Source organism: Peromyscus eremicus, chromosome 9 (assembly GCF_949786415.1).
Source record: "Peromyscus eremicus chromosome 9, PerEre_H2_v1, whole genome shotgun sequence".
In the NCBI taxonomy this organism is placed as follows: Eukaryota; Metazoa; Chordata; class Mammalia; order Rodentia; family Cricetidae; genus Peromyscus; species Peromyscus eremicus.
The window spans coordinates 56,117,397-56,136,729 of NC_081425.1; the positions used below are offsets into that span (position 1 = coordinate 56,117,397).

Genomic DNA, 19,333 nt, shown 5'->3' on the forward strand with positions numbered 1-19,333 from the left:
AGTATGCTGAAAGAAATGGTTTCCCGGCCGGGCGGTGGTGGTGCATACCTTTAATCCCAGCACTTGGGAGGCGCAGGCAGGCGGATCTCTGAGTTCAAGGGCAGCCTGGTCTACAGAGTGAGTTCCAGGAAAGACACAAAGCTACACAGAGAAACCCTGTCTCAAAAAAAAAAAAAAAAAGAAAGTTTCCCTATAATCCTACTTTGGGTGTCGATACGTTGCTTCTGATGAGTTCTGCAGCTCAATTCACTTGGTGTCTTAGGATTTAAATGTACACTGGGTTGTATTGACACCATTGCTCTGTTTGCAGTTTGGTTTCACACACACACAAGTCTTGGTACTTAATGACAGCAACGAGTACACGGAGCACTTAGATCTTGTTTCTAATACCTTTCTCAAAAAAAAAAAAACCCTGGAGTTGCTGGGTCAGAGATTATACAGAATGAACCTAGATCTTGCAATATCTTGCAATATCAAAAAGTTTAAAAAGGAAAGCCACATCTTCTGGTGCATGTCAAAGGAACACTGGAGCCCACTGAAAGAGCCCCCAGCAGAGACATTGCGACAAGCTGATCTGAATAGCAGCATCAAGTCGTGTAATAAGAGTCCATACTGAGAAGTGAATTATGGGAACATTCAATCCACATGTTCCAAGGCAGACTGCACATAAATGAGTATGGTACTAGCAGACACTCTGCCAACAATAGTGACAGCTCAGTCAGTCAACAGTCTGTCACCATGTTGACACTCGATGGTTTGCTGATGAGAAGGGTATTTACCTTTCTCAGGTCCTGTCCCATGTGAACATGAAATCAACATCAGACAACTCCCAGTTAAGGTCTATTATACAAATTCCTAAACCACCACACCCTGAAATTTAGTGGTCAAGGGGTTGTGACATCCCCAAGTATGGCATTTGAATGGGATCTTGGAACAGAAAAAGTAGTTACTAAACAAATCCAAATAAAATGTGGACTTGAATTGCATGCCAGTACTGGTTTATTGTGACAAGTATGGTTATATAAAATGATATGTGGGAAATAGGGTGTCTATAGGAACTGGGAATAAGTCTCAAAGTGCAAATTTTATGTATTAGAGACAATTCATGCTTTATGTGGTCTGTAAGCAGGTCACTTGGGCAAACCTACTAAAAATATATCAGAGAAAGGGTTGGTAAGACTACTGAATCTCAGCATGCACATTTACACAATTTTTCTATGAGTAAACTTTCAATTTGCTGTCACTTTCCTACTGTTTTGATGGACAGCATGCTAATTAGTGATCTGTTGCTGCATTACCTAAATTCTCTCTGTAGCCCAAGTCTGAGTATACCACCTGGTTTCACCAATTCAGTTAATTATGGTAATTCCAAAGAGCTGTGACTCAAACAACTGATCCAATTTAACCTCACTTTACACATAAGAAAAGGTTTTAAGAAAACCCACATTCACTCTACAAGTCCAATGGCAACACAAACAATAAAGGATAATGCTGAGGTGGCTGGTACCAAAACTATCCTTTATTATTTATTCTTACATCACAACTTTAAAAGACTTAGGATGCAATCAGTAAAAACAAAATATATTAGCATAAAAATATATTCAATAAGTTAGACACTAAGATGTGAAAAGAGATGCAAGACAGCTGTAACCAGGGTCTGAAAACCCTAGGAGCGACTCTTCTGAACCATGCTCTTCTCAAGCTCCAGGGAACATTTAATAAGCACATGGGCCAACAGGCCAGCTAACGCTGGACACTTTGTGAGCAGATGCAGATTAACTTTGTACTGTATAAAGTGACATTTTTAACCCACTAAAGAGAATATCTAAAAAGATCTTTAGTAAAGCAATGGTCCCTCGATTCTAGGTCCTCTCCAGACAGGGTGACTAGTGTTTTAAATCAGTAGGGGCAGCATCTAGGTACCTGAAGAGTTAGTATCCAGTACAGTAAGTGCATGTAAGAAATAACATGTCAAAAATTATGCAAATATTAACTATATACAGTGGTCCTAAAGTAAGCCACTTTAAATGCTTATAAGAAATAACATTTCAGAAAATTATGCAAATATTAACTATGTGCAGTGGTCCTAAAATAAGCCACTTCCAGAGTCTAGACACTGCAGGTCATAGTAACTAAATAAATGCATCTGAGTTAACAGTTCACATACAAGCTGTGCTTCATGCTTAGACCACCACAAAGAGCATCACTGGACATCTAGTTCCAAAGCTTCAACAATGTGTGCAGCAGAAGGACGATCTTTAGGATCCTCATTAGTACACACAGAGAAAAGTTCAATGACCTTCTGGTAGGACTCATCCAGTTCTTCCATGTTGATAGATGGCCTGGTCCCCAGAGCTGCATAGTATGCTTCATCATCGAAGTCACTCTCATCAAAGGTTGCATCTTCACATGAGGGAGTTAAGAGATGGATATAAGCAAAATCATGTAGGTTATGGAATAGTTCAACAGCTACCCTCTTGCAACAAGACAGAGTTATACAGTAAGTGTTCCCCTATACCACAGTCAGTCTATTCAGCTCTCCTGCCACAGAGATTAGATATTTTCTCTCCAGCAAGAAGTTAAGGAAACTTCCAACTAGATACTCCACCTACCCATCCAGCAAATGTAGATTTATTAAAGAAAAATGAGAACCCATGGGTGAAGGAGTTACAAGGGAGGAATACCCCTAAGTCCCTATTCTCAATCTATATCTTATTTGTATGAGATTAAATCTAGCCAAACTAATCACAGTGTTACTATAATCTTAAACAACTTGCTGTTTGAATTTTAATGGAAAGACAATTTATGTACTAGTTACCAGAAAGAAACTCAGATTTATGCTAAAACCTATTTGTATTTATACCTTCATCATCATCATCATCATCATCTGGAAGATTGATGTGTGGAATACATAAAGTCATCATTTCCCACAGAGTAAGGCCAAAAGCAAACATATCTGCCTTGTCAGTAATAATGCCGTTTTCCTCCAATGCTTCTTTGGGTTTCCATGGCTCAGTGCCAATGTAACAGGCTTCAGGATCAGACACTGAGACACAAAAAAATACAAGTAGAACAGACATTGAAGATCATGGAGAAAGACAAGCAACCAACAAAACAACATAAGCAAAGCTCATTTATATGGGGAGTTCAGAAGTTAACCACTGTATTCAACCTCACTATAAAGATCTGTCCCTTATCAAACTAGTAAGTATTAAAATCTCATCAGTTGATGGGAATGTAAGAAAACAGTTCTCTTAGGTGACAGGAATTTAGAGTATAGATAGATGTCAAAATTCCAGACTCAAGCCAGATTACCTTGCTTAGCTTTAAAGACATGCAAGCTGTGTGGCACGGCAGACAACTCTAGGTCTAGGTCTTGGGTTTTCTCTAAGCTCTGAAGTCACAGAGGAAAGCCACATGAAACTTCAGGGCTTCCATGATTGCTAAGTCAGGAGAACCAGAGGGATAATCAATCGCACACTGGCCTTTAAAGCATCTGCCCAGGAGTAGCACATGCCACTCACAGTCCCTTACAGTCTAAAGTCATTTTGTCAACTTCAATAGAAAAGCAACAACAACAACAACAACAAAAAACCAGCAAAAATTAATTTGGAAAGAATGGACTCCTTAGATCAATTTGCAAAGAATTAACATCTCAATAGTATCAAGTCTTCTAATACACAGATCTTTCTTTCTCTATCTGGGTCCATCTCAGTGATGCTTTATGGCTTCCAGACTAGAGGCTTAGACTTAGTGAATTTATTCATTTTTTTCTTCTTAGACTTTTAAATATCTTGGGGTTTTATCAGTTATAAATGGACTTTTTAACTTTCCATTTTCTTGTTATTTACTAGTATATAGAATACAATGGATAGCTGCTCATCATACTTCTTTTCTTAAATCAACCATGAGATTTTTTGTACGAATGCTTCTTTACTAGTTATTTTTGGATTTCTTAGTTCTTATATCAATTTTGATAACTGCATTTTTTCAAGGAAATTGTCATTTTCATATAGCTGTCATATTTGGTGAAATACAGCTGCCTGTAATAGTCCTTACACATGTGTAGAATGTGCAGCTGTGACCCTCTTCATGTCTGACATTGGTGGTTATGTTCTCTCTTTTCTCAATCTTGGTGAGAACTTATATTTTTCCATAGATCCAGCTTTTGGCTTTATTAACATTTCCCAGAGACTTCAGTTCCTATCTTTCTTATTCCTCCCATGGACTTTGCTTTTCTGTCCAGGCTGACAAGGAAGTGCAGCCAACAGGGGTGAGTTTTGTCATTTTTAACATAATCACTAATAGCTACAAGTTTCCAAGGGAGACTAGTGACTTTACAAGTTGTTTTACTTTATAAATCAGTTCAAAAGAGTTTCCAAAACTGTAGCCAGTGAGTCCCCAATAGTTACGTAAATTTGCATTGCTAAACTCCCAAAACTCAAGGCTCTCTTAGATATTTTTGTTAGTAGTCTCTAATTTAATTCCTTTGTCCAGTAAAGTATTCTATGACATCTTCTGTAAGGCAAAATTTTCTTTACCTGTTTAAAACTCAATTTCTCTAAGATAAATCAAATTCACTGAAAATATACACTAAAAATATAATTTTTTAGTATTTCATTACTATAATCTCCATTTTACAAATAAGGATAGAATTGAAAACACAATGCTTATACCTCACTTCTAAACAACAGGAGAGAAAAACAAGCAGTTTGTTTAATCAAAGAAGCTTCTCTTCAAAATTCTACTTTGAGGTTCTCAATAAATTTACAAGTAGAGAAAGAAACATTTGAAGAGAAAAGGGACGACATAATAGTCAACCCTGATTAGCATGATTGGATTAGAATGCCCAGAAGCTGGGGAAGCTCTACTCTGGTGGGTGTGTCTTTCCAAAATTATTCAGGTAAAATCCATGCTAGTAAGGGCCAGTGTGGGCACACACTGAAGACTGTGGGTGGACTGTGAGCCTGAGGCCATCCTAAACTGATCAACAAGTCAAATTAAGACAAAAAAATACACAGACACACTACCAAAAGGTCATTAACTGTGCATGTAGCAAGGGAAGGAGCTGGGAGCTCAGAGGAAGCAAAACACCAGAAAGACACTCTGTATTATACACTTACCATAAACAGTTCATTTGAAACCATGTGATTATGTTTTAGAATGCTGGAATTAGGAGGTCAAAAATTGCAGAAGTTTACAACAATGGTACTTACCAGTCATATTTTCATCCAATGGCAGAGAGACTCCTACATCACAGATTTTAATTGTTTCAAAATCACCTTTTATTACAACATTTGAAGACTTTATGTCTCCATGAAGCAGCTTCTTTTCTTGATGCAGATACTAAAATTGTAAAAACAATCAAATACATGAGCAGAAAAAAAAAACTAATAAAAATTCTTTCAATAAAACAATGACTTGTGCCGGGCGGTGGTGGCGCACGCCTTTAATCCCAGCACTCGGGAGGCAGAGCCAGGTGGATCTCTGTGAGTTCGAGGCCAGCCTGGACTACCAAGTGAGTCCCAGGAAAGGCGCAAAGCTACACAGAGAAACCCTGTCTCAAAAAAAAACCAAAAAAAAAAAAAAAACAATGACTTGAGCCAGGCTGTGGTGGCGCATGTCTAGGGAGGCAGAAGCAGGAGGATCTCTTGAGTTCGAGGCCAGCCTGGTCTACCGAGCAAGTTCCAGAGCAGCAGGGGCTACACAGAGTAACCCTGTCTCAAAAAAAAAAAAAAAACCAACAATGACTTGTAAACTGGACTTATTTATCTATTTCAAAGTACTTGAAGATAGGAAGAGAACATGCCATGTCATTTAAAAATTTTCTTAAATATGTCTGAATTCTAAAAGCCCATATAATTTTCTATCAGATTTCAAAACACTCCAATTTCACTTGAGGCCAATAGTTTTAAATTTTGAAATCTTCACCATAAAGCAAACGTATCTCAAACTGTGATGTAACGCAAGAAGAGCAGGTGACATGGGGCCACTATAATTCATGAGCAGAAGCAGAGATGTACTCCACAGCTATATTATGTTTTATGCATTAACTCCTTTTGGGGTTGTATGTAATTACAGTCACATTTTGAACAGTGCTGCAAAATGGCTGTTCATTTGTCAGCACCTGAGCACTACACTATGTGCCCAGCTTAGAAAGGAGAGGCCAGCCGGGCGGTGGTGGCGCACGCCTTTAATCCCAGCACTCGGGAGGCAGAGCCAGGTGGATCTCTGTGAGTTCGAGGCCAGCCTGGGCTACCAAGTGAGTTCCAGGAAAGGCGCAAAGCTACACAGAGAAACCCTGTCTCGAAAAACCAAAAAAAAAAAAAAAAAAAAAAAAAAGAAAGGAGAGGCCATGACCTGCTCCTCCACAGGAGCTTCCTATGCTTACTTCAAATGCAGCCCAGCATGTGATCAATAGGCCTCAACATGATTATATTATTAATTTCATTATACATACATACTTAGAGCCATCAGTAATTCAGATGTTTCTATCCTTTGTGTTTTTGTTTTTCGAGATGGAGTTTCTCTATGTAGCCCTGACTATCCTGGACCTCACTCTGCAGACCAGAATGGTCTTGAACTCAGAGATCCACCTGCCTCTGCCTCTCTGGAATTAAAGGTGTGCACCATCAATCCCAGCTCTATCCTATTTAAAGTTACCTTATCTATAAATGTACTAAATTGTACTAACTATATTTACAATGCTTTTTTCTCAATCTGCTCCATAAACCAATTTCATAAACCGTAGCATGTAACCCTGACATCACTATCATCATTACACTGTGAGTCATCAGTAGTTTCCTAGAGTCACTATTACTAGTACTTAATTATTATATACATTTCTTCTCTTCCCTTATGTTGTATCTATCCAAAAACACCGCACCATAGGTTAACTCATGTTTAATTTCTTCCTAGTTGACCAAAGCTATGTAAATAGAATGGCACAGTTACCTTCAGCCCTTAGGTTGTATCCATCAAAAAACACAGCACCACAGGTGTAACCCATGTTTATTTTTTTCCTCGTCCACCAAAGCTATGTAAATAGAATGGCAGTTACCTTTAGCCCTCTCGCCATGTGCAGAGCAACTCTGAGAATCACAGCTGCTGGAAAAGGACTTCCGGTGTCTTTGTTGCGCTCTTCTATTAAGTCATTCAGAGACTTCTCACCTCCATACTCCATAGCGAGGCACAGACTGCCGTCACTGGCTTTAGTAAAGGCACGATACCCTTAAGAAAGTGCAACAGTTTTCTATTAGACTCTGGAAACCGGGGCTTCTTCCGTAATGTAACTTCGACCTGAACTAATACAATGACAGCTGTCATTTAAAAAATTAACCCACAGGTATAATTTAAATGTCCTCAAGTGTGTGTCTAGCACCACAGATCAAAACAGTTTTCCTATGCTTTCATCAACAGAATGATTCCCCCAGCTGCATTAGTACTAACCATGCAAAGGGAAAACAATGCAAGAACCCATCCATATACACATAAGTAATCTAAACGAAGACCAGTCTAAGTCCTGAGATCCTCACTGCACCTGCACCAAATGACTCCACCTCAATCGCTGAGGGTTAAACATCTAAGATATGTGGATTTTAAATGTTTTCTTTTTAGATTTCTCTTACGTGTATAAATATTTTGCCTGCACGTATATATGTGCACCACATGTGTGCCTGGTACCAGTGCAAGTCAAGAAACTGGATCCCCCGTGGATGGTTGTGAGCCACCATATGGGTGCCAAGAACTGAATCTGGGTCCTCTGCAAGTGTGCCAAGTCTCTTAACTACTGGTCCATCTCTCCATCTCCTTATGTGAATTTTTACTTTAGACAATTCACATTAACTTGATTTCCAATAACATCCAGGCCCAACTTGATTTTTATTAGCAAGACCATTTCAGAGTGTATCTATAGTGTTTCCAGATGCACAGAACATTGCTCCAACACACACTACCACCAAGTCAGCCTGTACTTACCTATGATGTTTGGATGATTGAGGTTTTTTAAAATCTTAGCTTCATCACTCAGTCTCTTCTGATACACAGTTCGATAATGATCATTACATAAAGGATTGATCTTTTTCACGGCCCAAGGAGAATGAGACAACCCTCGTGGAGATCTAAAATATACATGTGTAAATTTAAAGGTACAAAATGAATAAAAACCAACAATATCCTCAAATTGACTCCATAGAAACATGTATTTAAAAATATGTAAATTCTTTAGATCATCAACATGTTACATTTCTGTTTTGACTAAGTCAGTGTCTTGATGCACTGGTATCTAAGCTCTGGGAAGGAATTAAAGGAGAAAGATAAAGACAGAATGTTACAATTTATAAGAGTACAATTAAACCTGAAAACTGCTAGCATGTCAGTCTACTATTTTATCAAACATTTTACCTATATGTAGCGGAGATGAGTTACAAGATTCTATAATTAATATTAAAGAAATTTAACTTAAACAGTCTATATATAATGGTATGCCCTCTTTTATTATTTGAAATTTCATACATACATGTTTTGATCAGATGCACTTCCTGCTCCCACCCCTCCGATCCTCTTCTGTCCCACCACCCCCTAACTTCATGTGCCCTTTATTCCTTAAGCCCACTGAGTCCCCTTAGTGCATGGGTACAAGACCATCTCCTGGAGTGCAGGTAGCCTGCCTGTGACGGGCTGCATTCCCTAAAGAGTACTGACTCTCCCCTCCCTATAGCCATTAACTGCCAAGAGTTCCCCATCCCTGACACGCTCTTCTTCACCGACAGCTATTTCAACTCCACACAGACCAGTTCTCCTACACCACACTCAAAGCTATGTTCGAGGATCTTTCTGTCACTTCCCCTTCTTAGAGAAGCCAGAAAAGGATTAAGCTACTTCCCTTCTAATAATCCACCAGGAGGAATCTAGGAGTAAAGTACTTGAGGCACGATCTCTGGCAGTTATCAAGAGTCTGAGAACTGGAATGTAGCCTTCAGGTGTGATGAGGAACTTAGCCAGTTCGGGCACATGGACCTAAGTTCCACAAATCCTGCACTCACCTTTTCATTAGGTAAACGTTGACCCCAGTCCCGAAGCCAAGCTTCTGCATAAATGGAGAGGCCGGGATATTTACACATGGAGTCGAACATAATACTAAAAATCAAGAACAAAAGCAAGAAGTTAGCACTTGAAAACAGCAGTACAGAAGAATCCTCATAGCTCTGGAAACACTGGTAAGATTAGTAATAGCATCATTTTTTACAGAGTACGTGAGTACCCTTTGATCAAGACTACTTCTATAACTCTCACACTAACACTAATGCAAATGCCCTGTTTTTATGGCATACAAGGTAAAAATTTTAAAAATCGATGTAATTATTATTGTGTGTCTGTATACATGGTATGTGTTTGCAGTTGTGTATGTGTAGATGTGAATGCCATGCATGGCACATATGTGGAGGTCAGAGGACAGCTTTTGAACTGTTTGGGTAGATTACACTCGGGTCAACCTAGTGAGTCATCTCACTGGCCCTTTGTTACATTCTTAAAGGGCTATTTAAAAAGAAAGAATTGAGAGGCTGGTGAGATGGTTCAGTAGTCAAGAGCACTTGCTGCTCTTACAGAGGACCAGGGAATCCAGTGCCTTCTACTGGCCTCCAAGAGCACCCACATGTATGTGGCATGCATACATACACACATACAAACAGTCATTAATAAAAACATATCTTAAAGAAAAAATAAAGAGATAAAAGAAGAAAAGCACACAAGCAAGCATAAGGAAGTCTCGTTGTGGTCCTCAAGGTCTACCAGGAACATCACTGTGTGTCATTGAGACACGCTGTCATCTGCAAAGACCATGCTCAGAAACAGCACTCTGTTTACAAAAACAAAAACAGAAAATTGCAAGAAAATTTCGTAGTGTTTTAAGTACTTTTATGATTCTGTGCTGTGACACATTCATAGCATCCCGGGGTACATATGACCTGTGTGCCACAGGCTGGACATGCCTGGAACTATGTACAACCTGGCCTTTTATGTACAACCTGGCCTTTTACATAAAGTTTCCTGATCCCATGACATGTGACCAAGAAGATACACACACACACACACACACACACACACACACACACACCCCATGGACACATATGTTTGAATACTAGAATTTGCTTGGGCATCTGCAAAAACAAAACAAATCTAAACAATTCAGAGCATTCTATAATTATAACAAAGATGAGGCAGGTCTGCTTCTGGTCAGGAATCACTGCTCTTGGAGCTGCTCTCTCTGTGAACTGGAAAACCTGACCAATACAATAGTTTTCAGATGTGTGACGAGAGACAGAGCAGATCTGTGACCCCTGAGCAAAGATGAAGTAAGCCTCATCACTGCCCCATGGCGCCTATGAACGGACGAAGCAAGCCCCATCATCGCCCATGGCACCTATGAACGGACGAAGTAAGCCTCATTATCGCCCCATGGCGCCTATGAACGGACGAAGCAAGCCCCATCATCGCCCCATGGCGCCTATGAACGGACGAAGCAAGCCCCATCATCGCCCCATGGCGCCTATGAACGGACGAAGTAAGCCCCATCATCGCCCCATGGCGCCGAAAGGCAGTCCCAGACTCAAGCACCGAGGAAAAACCCAAGAGTGCTGTTAAACCAGACACAGAGAGCAGAGGTCAAGGAGGACTAGGGAGCTGGAAGCTGCAGAGCAGAACGCAGGAGGGAGCTAAAAGAAAGAAAAGGGACACCAGAAAAGATTTCCCGTAGAGTGCTTGGCTAGTACTTAACTGCACACATGATGGGTAGTATCCCCCAAACCAAGAAAGCAACGGAAGCCTAGGGGTAAGATCACTTTACCATCATCAGCCAAACCAGGAGGCACTGTAGCAGACTGTTAAGTGAAGCCCTTGAAAGGGTAACAACTCAGTATTACTGCTAACTTTTAGCTTAAGCAAAGTCTGTAAGAAAGCTTAAAGGCCAGTCTCAAAAGGAGCAGGCTCACCATCATCCAGCCAAATAAGCTTTGGAGCTTCATAAAACCGAACACCCTGTAGAGTAACAAAATCCAGCACTCGAAGACATAAAACATCTACCACCTAATCAAATGAAAGAAGCAGAAACCAGAAGAAAAAGAAACCAACCGAAACATCCCACCAAAGGACAGGGATGGCAGAGTAACAAATCATAAAAACAGACATGCATCTCAGAAAGATGCTCACTGATGTAAAGGATAGTCTGGACACACTGAGGACTAAAAAGATGTTCTTAAAGGTCCTTATGGGCTGGGTGTGGGAGCACAAGCTATAATCTCAAGACTCAGAGGCTAGAGAGAGGCTGGAGCCTGATAAACGCATCTGTGAACAGCTATATCTAATATACATCGGGAACAACACAAACATGCCCAAAAGCATGCTGAGCCAGTGTAACAAGGTAATTTTTTAAAAAAGTTATAGAGCTTGGAGTGGAAAAAAATTGTTAAAATGTCGATTAATCTATACATGACCAACTACTTAAGATATCCTAAACAAGCCAGGCAGTGGTTTAATCCCAGCACTCAAGAGGTAGAGGCAGGTGGATCTCTGAGTTCAAGGCCAGCCTGGTCTACAGAGTGAGTTCCAGGACAGTCAGGGCTACACAGAGAAACCTTGTCTCGAAAACCAAACAAACAAAAAAGACATCCTAAACAATCTTCAAGACACATCAACAGGCTAAAGTGTTTGCTATGCAAGCCTGATGCTGGACTCCTGGAAGAATCTTAGGAGTCTCCTCCTAGGAGAGAACCAACTCCTATTAACATCTGGTTCAAGCCAGAAAGACCATCACCAGGAAGAACCTAAAACCCCAAAAGACCATGTCAGCCGACAGAAAGTCTGGCCCACACTCCATTATGGTTAGCATGGTTGTAATAACCAACGCTATGACTGTTCACAGACAATGACAACGAGCAAACACTAAAACTTCTCCAGTAGAAACAGCAACAAGAAAAGGTCTTACTTCTGCAAGCTTACCAGATTTCCTTTTTTCAGATAATTTGTTTGGTGTCTTGAAATTATTGACTCCTTCCATTGTAGCAATCACTTTAGGTCCTATGATGAAAACAAGCTAAGTTATAATGCAGCTATAAAGAATAACACTGTGAGAAGAATCCCATAACATCATTTTATCATAGAAATACACAATCTGAGAACTGAAAAAGACCTCAGCAAATACTTTGTCCGGTTTTATTTACAATGGTAAAATTGAAACACAGAGATATGATTACTTACTCGTGGTTATCAGTGGTTAGAGGTTGTAGTTTTAACTAGGAGATGTATACTTAGCAGCTAGAGATAGAGCTCAGAAAGTAAAGGCACTTGCTGCCAAGCCTGCCAACTTGAGTTCGATTCCTAGAACCCATAGAGTTGAGAGAACCAACTCCCACAAGTTGTCTTCTGACCTCCGCACACACTGGCACACACCTGCCCACACACTTACACAATTATGTGTGTGTGTGTGTGTATATATATATATAAATGTAATTTAAAAAGAAAACTTTAAAAAATATAAACTTGAATAAAAAAATATCTAGTTCAAAAAAGTAAGCAGGAGCTCAGTGGTAGAGTGTTAGCCTAGCATGCACATGGCCATGAGTTCGATCCCCAATGCCAAAACATAAAGGTAAACAGTATGTCTCCCTCTCATACTTCCCAGGAGAAGTCACAAACAGGTCTCGTTTTCCTTTAAGACAAGCCTATATGCATGCGTGTAATTCCAGCATTTGGAGGCTAGGACCAACCTGGGCAACACTGAGACCCTGCCTCAAACAAAACAAAAAAGAAAACTGCATATAAGCAGCAATTCTCCTAACAGTCCAAACAGACAAGAGAAGTAGCCCTTAGATGCTGAATGAGGAGCACAGTGTGAGATCTGCATATAAAGTATCCAAGTATTGCTATGGACAATACAAGTGATCCAGGAAAACACGCTAAATGAACAAAACCAGATACAGAAAGCCACACATATGATTCCATTGATGGCACATGTCTAGGACTATCCAGAAATGTCCAGAAAATGCCTTGATTTCCTGATGGCTTAACTGTGGCCAGGAAGAAAAAAGTTAAAATAAAAGAGGGTGGGATGGGGTGGGGTGGGAGGCTTTCTACATTGAACAAATGAAAAAAAAAAAAATGAAGGTATCGGAGACTGGGAGCTCATTTTTGGATGCTTTATTAGATCTTGGTGGAAAGATCAAACAGGCAGCCAAATTAAATAGATGGCCAAATATAGATCTGGAACAAAGCTGAAGACATGATTTTGTGGGCTTCTCAATCGAGATGGGGTTAACTCTGAGATGCTAGATGAGAATGGGTGCCACCCTCAGTACCCAGTTTGGGAAATGGAGGGAACAAATCAGCTTGTAGAATGCAAGTCATGTGCAAAATGCTTGGCAAAGAGTGGCGTGGAGAATGTCAATGTCCATGTCCCTGCAGCTTGAGGACTGGATACACAGACACAGCGATTTAAAAAGATTAAAACACCTAGGTCTAAATGTTTCAACATTCCCTGATATTCCGGGACACTCAAAACTGCCTTACCTTCCACTTAACGCTATTTGTATCCAAATATGCTATGCCTCACCCATTCCAGATGTCTAATGGTGTTTTTCTTTCCTGGCTGAATTTGAGCCTTAGTCTATATATAGGTCCTTAGGTCTGTATATACTTTCCATAGGCATTAATTGTTAAATAACTAACTTTAAACCGCATCACCTTTAGGCTTAGGGTTCAAGGGCACATGTGATGGAGCTGGTAGCTCTACTGATGGGCTTGCTAAATCCTTGGTCATGTTTTGTTCTGTTGAGTCTGGGTCTCACCAGAGCTTAACTGGCCTTCAGCTGACTGTGTATACCCAGCTGATATCCACTGTTACATCCCCCTGCTTCAGTTCCCAAAGACTAAGATTACAAGTGTACAACAAGCTTGGTTAATCTGATGGTTGCTGACATCCCAAACATTCCAACCATTAGGTAAGAATAGATAAGATCGCCAGGTGTCCCTGATTCAAGCACACACCCATTTCCCTTTTATAGATAACCCTAGACAAATGTCAGCCAATCAGGGTCCTGCCAACCTCTGCAATGACTTAAAAAAAAAAAGGGTGGCGGTGGTGCACGCCTTTAATCCCAGCACTTGGGAGGCAGAGCCAGGCAGATCTCTGTGAGTTCAAGGCCAGCCTGGTCTACAGAGCGAGATCCAGCACAGGCACCAAAACTACGTGGAGAAACCCTGTCTGGAAACCCCCCCCCCCACTCCGGCCCCCAAAAATAACCAGAAAAAAAAGAAAAGAAAAAAGAAACAAAAAACTACCCAGCCCAGGTTCGCTGCGTTTGACAGAGAGACCAAGCTCCGAGCTTGAAATAAAGGCTCTTTACTTTTACATATGGGATTCGGTCTCCGTGGTGGTCTTTTGGGGTCCCCGCGATCTGGGCATAACACTAGGCAAGGACTGTACCCAATGAGTCACTGCCCCAGGCCACATCCCTACCCTTTCTACTCTACTATGGCCTCACCTTAAAAAGCAGAGGCATTAGCTGAAAGGTGCTTCCCCAACTCCTTCACGGAGAAGGGGGTGTTTTCCTCCCTGAACCCCCAAACTCCCGGCGACCCAGGAGCTCAGGGTCAGATTCTTGGAGGTGCACGATGGTTCCAAGGGGTCCCCTTATTCTCCTCTGTCTGCTGTCTACCCCTGGGTCCTCCCTCAATCCTCCCCAGGCCTCTGTGTATCCTGTCAGCTGTCCTTCCACGTAGATCTCCTCGGCCGCTGTCCAATGGGTCCTGAGTCCCCTAGCCACTGTCTCCCTCCCGTCCGCGATCCCCCTCTTTCTGGTCCGCGATCTCCCACCCCTCACCCCTGTCCGCTGTCCTCCCTCGAGTCCGCCACGCTTTCCCTTACCACAGTCACACCCTCGGGTAAAAACGGGAAAGTGATGAGCTAGTCAAAGCTGTCTGGGCCCTAGTCCGGAAGGTTCAGGAACAGCTCCCAGAGACACTCGCTGTAACCGCCGCAGCGATCAGGCGATCGCGTATTCAAAGGTCGCGCCGTGCTCGGCGGCACTAGGTCAGTACTGCCGAGCTGGCTCAAATCTGTCTAGACAGCTGCACCGGGAAGTGCAAGATCAGCTCCGGCCAACCCTCGCTGTAACCGCCGAAGCATTTAGGACGCGCGCACTTTCAAAGTCCCCGCGGCGGACTACGGGGCGGTACTAGGGTCAGAACTCGCGCGTTCGCGCAGTCCATCTCGGCCTGCTTTGGTTTCCAGGTTTGAACTAAGCCAAAGAGAAGGGACCTTTCAGAGGAATGGCTGGAAAAGTTATATAACAAATATCAGTCCTTCGGAAGAACACATGCTGGCAAAAAAAAAAAAAAGAAAGAAATTAAGAAAGAAAGAAAGAGAGAAAGGAAGAAAGAAAGAAAGAAAGAGAGAGAGAGAGAGAGAGAGAGAGAGAAAGAAAGAAAGAAAGAAAGAAAGAAAGAAAGAAAGAAAGAAAGAAAGAAAGAAAGAAAGAAAGAAAGAAAGAAAGAAAGAAAGAAAGAAAAAAGAAAAAGCGTGCCCGTTTTGAAGGCAAATTTACCCAAACTACAAACACTGCTCAGAATATGCATTAGGTAGGGTGTTTTATTGCAGATTTATGTGACCTTAAAACACTAACTAGAGTGCTCGCTTCGGCAGCACATATACTAAAATTGGAACGATACAGAGAAGATTAGCATGCCCTGCGCAAGAAAAAGGAAAAGAAAAAAAAAAAAAAAAAACACTAACTAGAAATATGTAGTTAGAGTTTATAGTCTGGAGCTGAGAATAAAAATTAAATACTTAGAAATTTTGCTAATTTAATTTTCTTTTAACTATATATGGTGGGTGTGGGTTCGGGCGTGCGCATGTGTTTCCGACAGGCACCTGTGGAGGTTAGAGGACAACTTACAGAAACTGGTTCTCTCCATCCACCTCAGATTCCTGCGATCTAACTGAGATGGTCAGGCTCCAAGAGCAAGCTCTTTTCTCCCGCTGAACCATTTCACCGGCCCGATTTTGCTAATTCTTGTAATTGCCACATTCTACTTAACAAATATTTTCAGAGCACCTGCCGTGTGCCAGGTGTCTGTACTTGACCGCCCACTGCCTAACATAATCTACGGTGTTCACTACAAGAGACACGAATTAAGTTTAGCAGAACAAGAAGACATTTCTATAACATCTATGGGACTCAAGGACCACGTGATACCTTAAAAAAGAAAACATAGGACATAACACAAGAAACACTGAGATGCCTCCCCAACAGGAGCACTCGGTGCTGCGCTGTAACCTCTGCAGTAGTCTGGAGGAATTCAACCCTCAGTCTGCGCCCACACAGATGGCACAACTTCTTTGCTAAGATAGTATCACACAGTGACATGAATCATATATGTATTCACATGCTAATATACATTAACACACAGTCTTGTCGAGTGACATCAGCTTCGTTGGCACTGCTATCTATTTTATTTCTAAGACGCAGTTTCTCAGCATGTTTTTCACTTACATCTTTTTTTTTTTTTTTTTAAAGATAGAGTCTTACTATGTATCCCTGCCTGACCTAGAACTCACTCTGTAGCCCAGGCTGGCCTCAGACTCACAGAGAGCATCCTGTCTCTGCCTCCCAAGTGCTGGGATTAAAGGCATGTACCACCCTTAAGCAAGGTAATTTTTAAAAAGGTTTATCTATTTTTATTTTGTGCGTTCAGGTATTTTGCCTGTGTATATGTCTATGCACCATGAACATGCAGTGCCCATGGAGGCCAGAGAAGAAGGAGTTGGGTCCCCTGGCACTAGAGTTACAGACAATTGTGAGCCTCCATGTCGGTACTGGGAATCAAACTCAGGTCCTCCAGAAGAGCAGCCAGTGCTCTTAGTGGCCGAGCCATCTCTCCAGCGCCATTTCTTTTTTAAGTGGGGGAAAATTTTTCTGAGTTTAGAACTATCTGACATCACTCACGCAAGATAACTTTATTGTTTATTCTTTGCCCTGTAGTAATGTTAAGCAACTGTTGGAAATCAGTGCTGGGAAGAGGGTGTTGTTCGGTTGGAACCTCCAGCTTGCACCTGCATGATTCAGAAAGCCCCATTCCTCTCTCTCTCTCTCTCTCTCTCTCTCTCTCTCTCTCTCTCTCTCTCTCCCCAAACCCAGTCCTCTCAGAGAATCTCCAACAAAGAAAAGGCACCAAAGAGCCCAGTTCCTCATTCCTGGTGACCGTTGCGACTTCCATTACTGCCAGCAGCCCAAGTCCCCACCTAAGCATTCAGCTTTTGACCATCCTTGGGCACAAATCCCTGTGGCAGACACGTCATCACCCCTTGCCTACAACCTATATAACCTACCTGCTTTAGTCCAGGTGTGCAGCTTTATGGTGATATTTTATTTGTACTGAAATGTGATTTTATTTGTATGTTAATAAATAAAGTTGCCTGCGGATCAGAGCTAATAGCAAGCCATAGCAGAAGCTGGGCGGTGGTGGGGCACGCCTTTAATCCCAGCACTTGGGAGGCAGAGCCAGGCGGATCTCTGTGTGTTCAAGGATACAGCCAGTATGGAGACACACTCCTTTAATCTCAATACCAACCATAGAAGACCTGGAGGTCTGTACAGACAGGCAGTGACGAGGAGATCATGTGGTTGGGTTTACAACCAATGAGAAGGCAGAACAGAAAGTCAATAAAATGACAGAGACACAGGAAGTAGGCCTCTTGCAGAGGGGTAGGACAGCAGCAGCAGTGAAGGGTAAGGTTTTTAGCTCTTAGCTATTGCTCTGACCTCTTGGGCTATTAACTCTGCATTTGGCTCTGTGTTTCTTATTTAATAAGACCGTTCATCTACACAGCTTCTCCAGCCTTGATCTCTGAGACTGGAGAACCCACCCAGGAGTTGCTTTGCTCAAATAAGACTGTTGTTACACTTTTCAGTTCAGCTTGCTCTGGCTTACTGCATTGCCAGAGAAACCTATTGGGGGGAGGGACAGAAAACCTATTAGGTGTCATGGAGACTCATAAGCTTCTGTCCCACACAGACCTGCTTCCCAACAGAGTCTTCACCTTCATCTCCTCTAAAGGTCTTTAAGAAAAGAATGTTAACAGTGATAGCAAGCACTTATTTAGTATTTCTGATGTGTCTGACATGGATTCATTTGCTTTACACATATTAATGTATTTAATCCTCACATGTCTATCATATGGATTGCTATGATTGAACCTCATTTGTCCTTTTGTAACACATACATATGTAATTTTAAATCTAGACTCCTCATATGAAGAAAGCATGCATTATTCGCCTTGCTGAGTCTGGTCTATGTCTTTAACATTAGATTTCCAGGTTGGTCTGTTTTCTTACAAATATCACAATAACCTTCATTTTTTTTAATGAGGAAACTGAGGAAGAAAAGAGTTAATAAGGCCTAAGGTCAGATCTAATAATTTATGTGAACAGGATTCCAACATATGCTGAACTTAGTATTCCTTTTAAACAAATGTACTCAGTCTCTTCCATCACACACACACACACACACACACACACACACACACACATACACACACACATACCCTTACCTCCATTCCCAGGTTCTTCCCGTTTTGTATCACTGTCTTCCAAACACGGAAGCACAGTATCTTCTCTCACTGCCCCCATTCATTTATTTGTTTTTATTATTTATTTATTGAGATAGTTCTTGCTATGTAGTCCTGACTGGCCTGGAACTCATAATGTAGACTAGGCTAGTCTCAGATTCACAGAGATCCACCTAGCTCTGACTTCTGAGTGTTGAGATTTAAGGCACATGCCATCAATGTCAGGCTATTTTTTTTTTAAATTTTATTTGTGTGTGTGTGTGTGTGTGTGTGTGTGTGTGTGTGTGTGTGTGTGTGTGTGTTCAGGTGCCCTCCAAAGCCAGAGGAGGGTGTCAGAGTCCCTGGAGCTACAGTTACAGGCAGCTGTGAGCTGCCTAGCCTGTGTGCAGGGTCCCAGGTCCTCTGCAAGAGCAGGAATCACTCTTTTTTTCTTTTTTAAAATAATCATTTTTATTTTGAGCATTGATTGGTGTTTTACCTGCATAGATGTCTGCATGAGGATGTCGGATCTTCTGGAACTGGAGTTACACACAGTTGTAAGTTGTCACATTGGTGCTGACATGGAATTGAACCTGGGTCCTCTGGAAGAAACAGTCAATGTTCTTGACCTCTGTGCCATCTCTCCAGCCCCGCAAGCACTCTTCATTTAAGTCTCCAGCCCTATTTTATTTTTGTGTGTGTGTGTGTGTGTGTGTGTGTGTGTGTGTGTAA

General features: G+C 41.6%; 1 protein-coding gene and 1 non-coding gene across 3 annotated transcripts; one reads left to right on the forward strand and one right to left on the reverse strand.

The window, feature by feature from the left end:
• Window positions 1–1,497: 1,497 nt before the first annotated feature.
• On the reverse strand, window positions 1,498–15,212 carry Pbk (PDZ binding kinase). 2 transcript variants are annotated; one of them, XM_059273450.1, is made up of 8 exons: window positions 14,921–15,212; window positions 11,998–12,075; window positions 9,045–9,138; window positions 7,978–8,120; window positions 7,061–7,230; window positions 5,217–5,346; window positions 2,864–3,046; window positions 1,498–2,403 (listed from the first exon to the last, which is right to left on the reverse strand). In XM_059273450.1, the coding sequence occupies exons 2-8, from the start codon at window positions 12,053–12,055 to the stop codon at window positions 2,204–2,206; spliced, it is 978 nt and encodes a 325-aa protein (XP_059129433.1). In that variant the 5' UTR covers window positions 12,056–12,075; window positions 14,921–15,212; the 3' UTR covers window positions 1,498–2,203. The 2 variants fall into 2 exon arrangements, with proteins under 2 accessions (XP_059129433.1, XP_059129434.1); XM_059273451.1 differs by lacking the exon at window positions 14,921–15,212 and adding an exon at window positions 14,538–14,826.
• Window positions 15,213–15,681: 469 nt separating this feature from the next.
• On the forward strand, window positions 15,682–15,784 carry LOC131920250 (U6 spliceosomal RNA). The gene has a single exon (XR_009381593.1). It is a non-coding gene; the product is annotated as a U6 spliceosomal RNA (small nuclear RNA).
• Window positions 15,785–19,333: the final 3,549 nt, after the last annotated feature.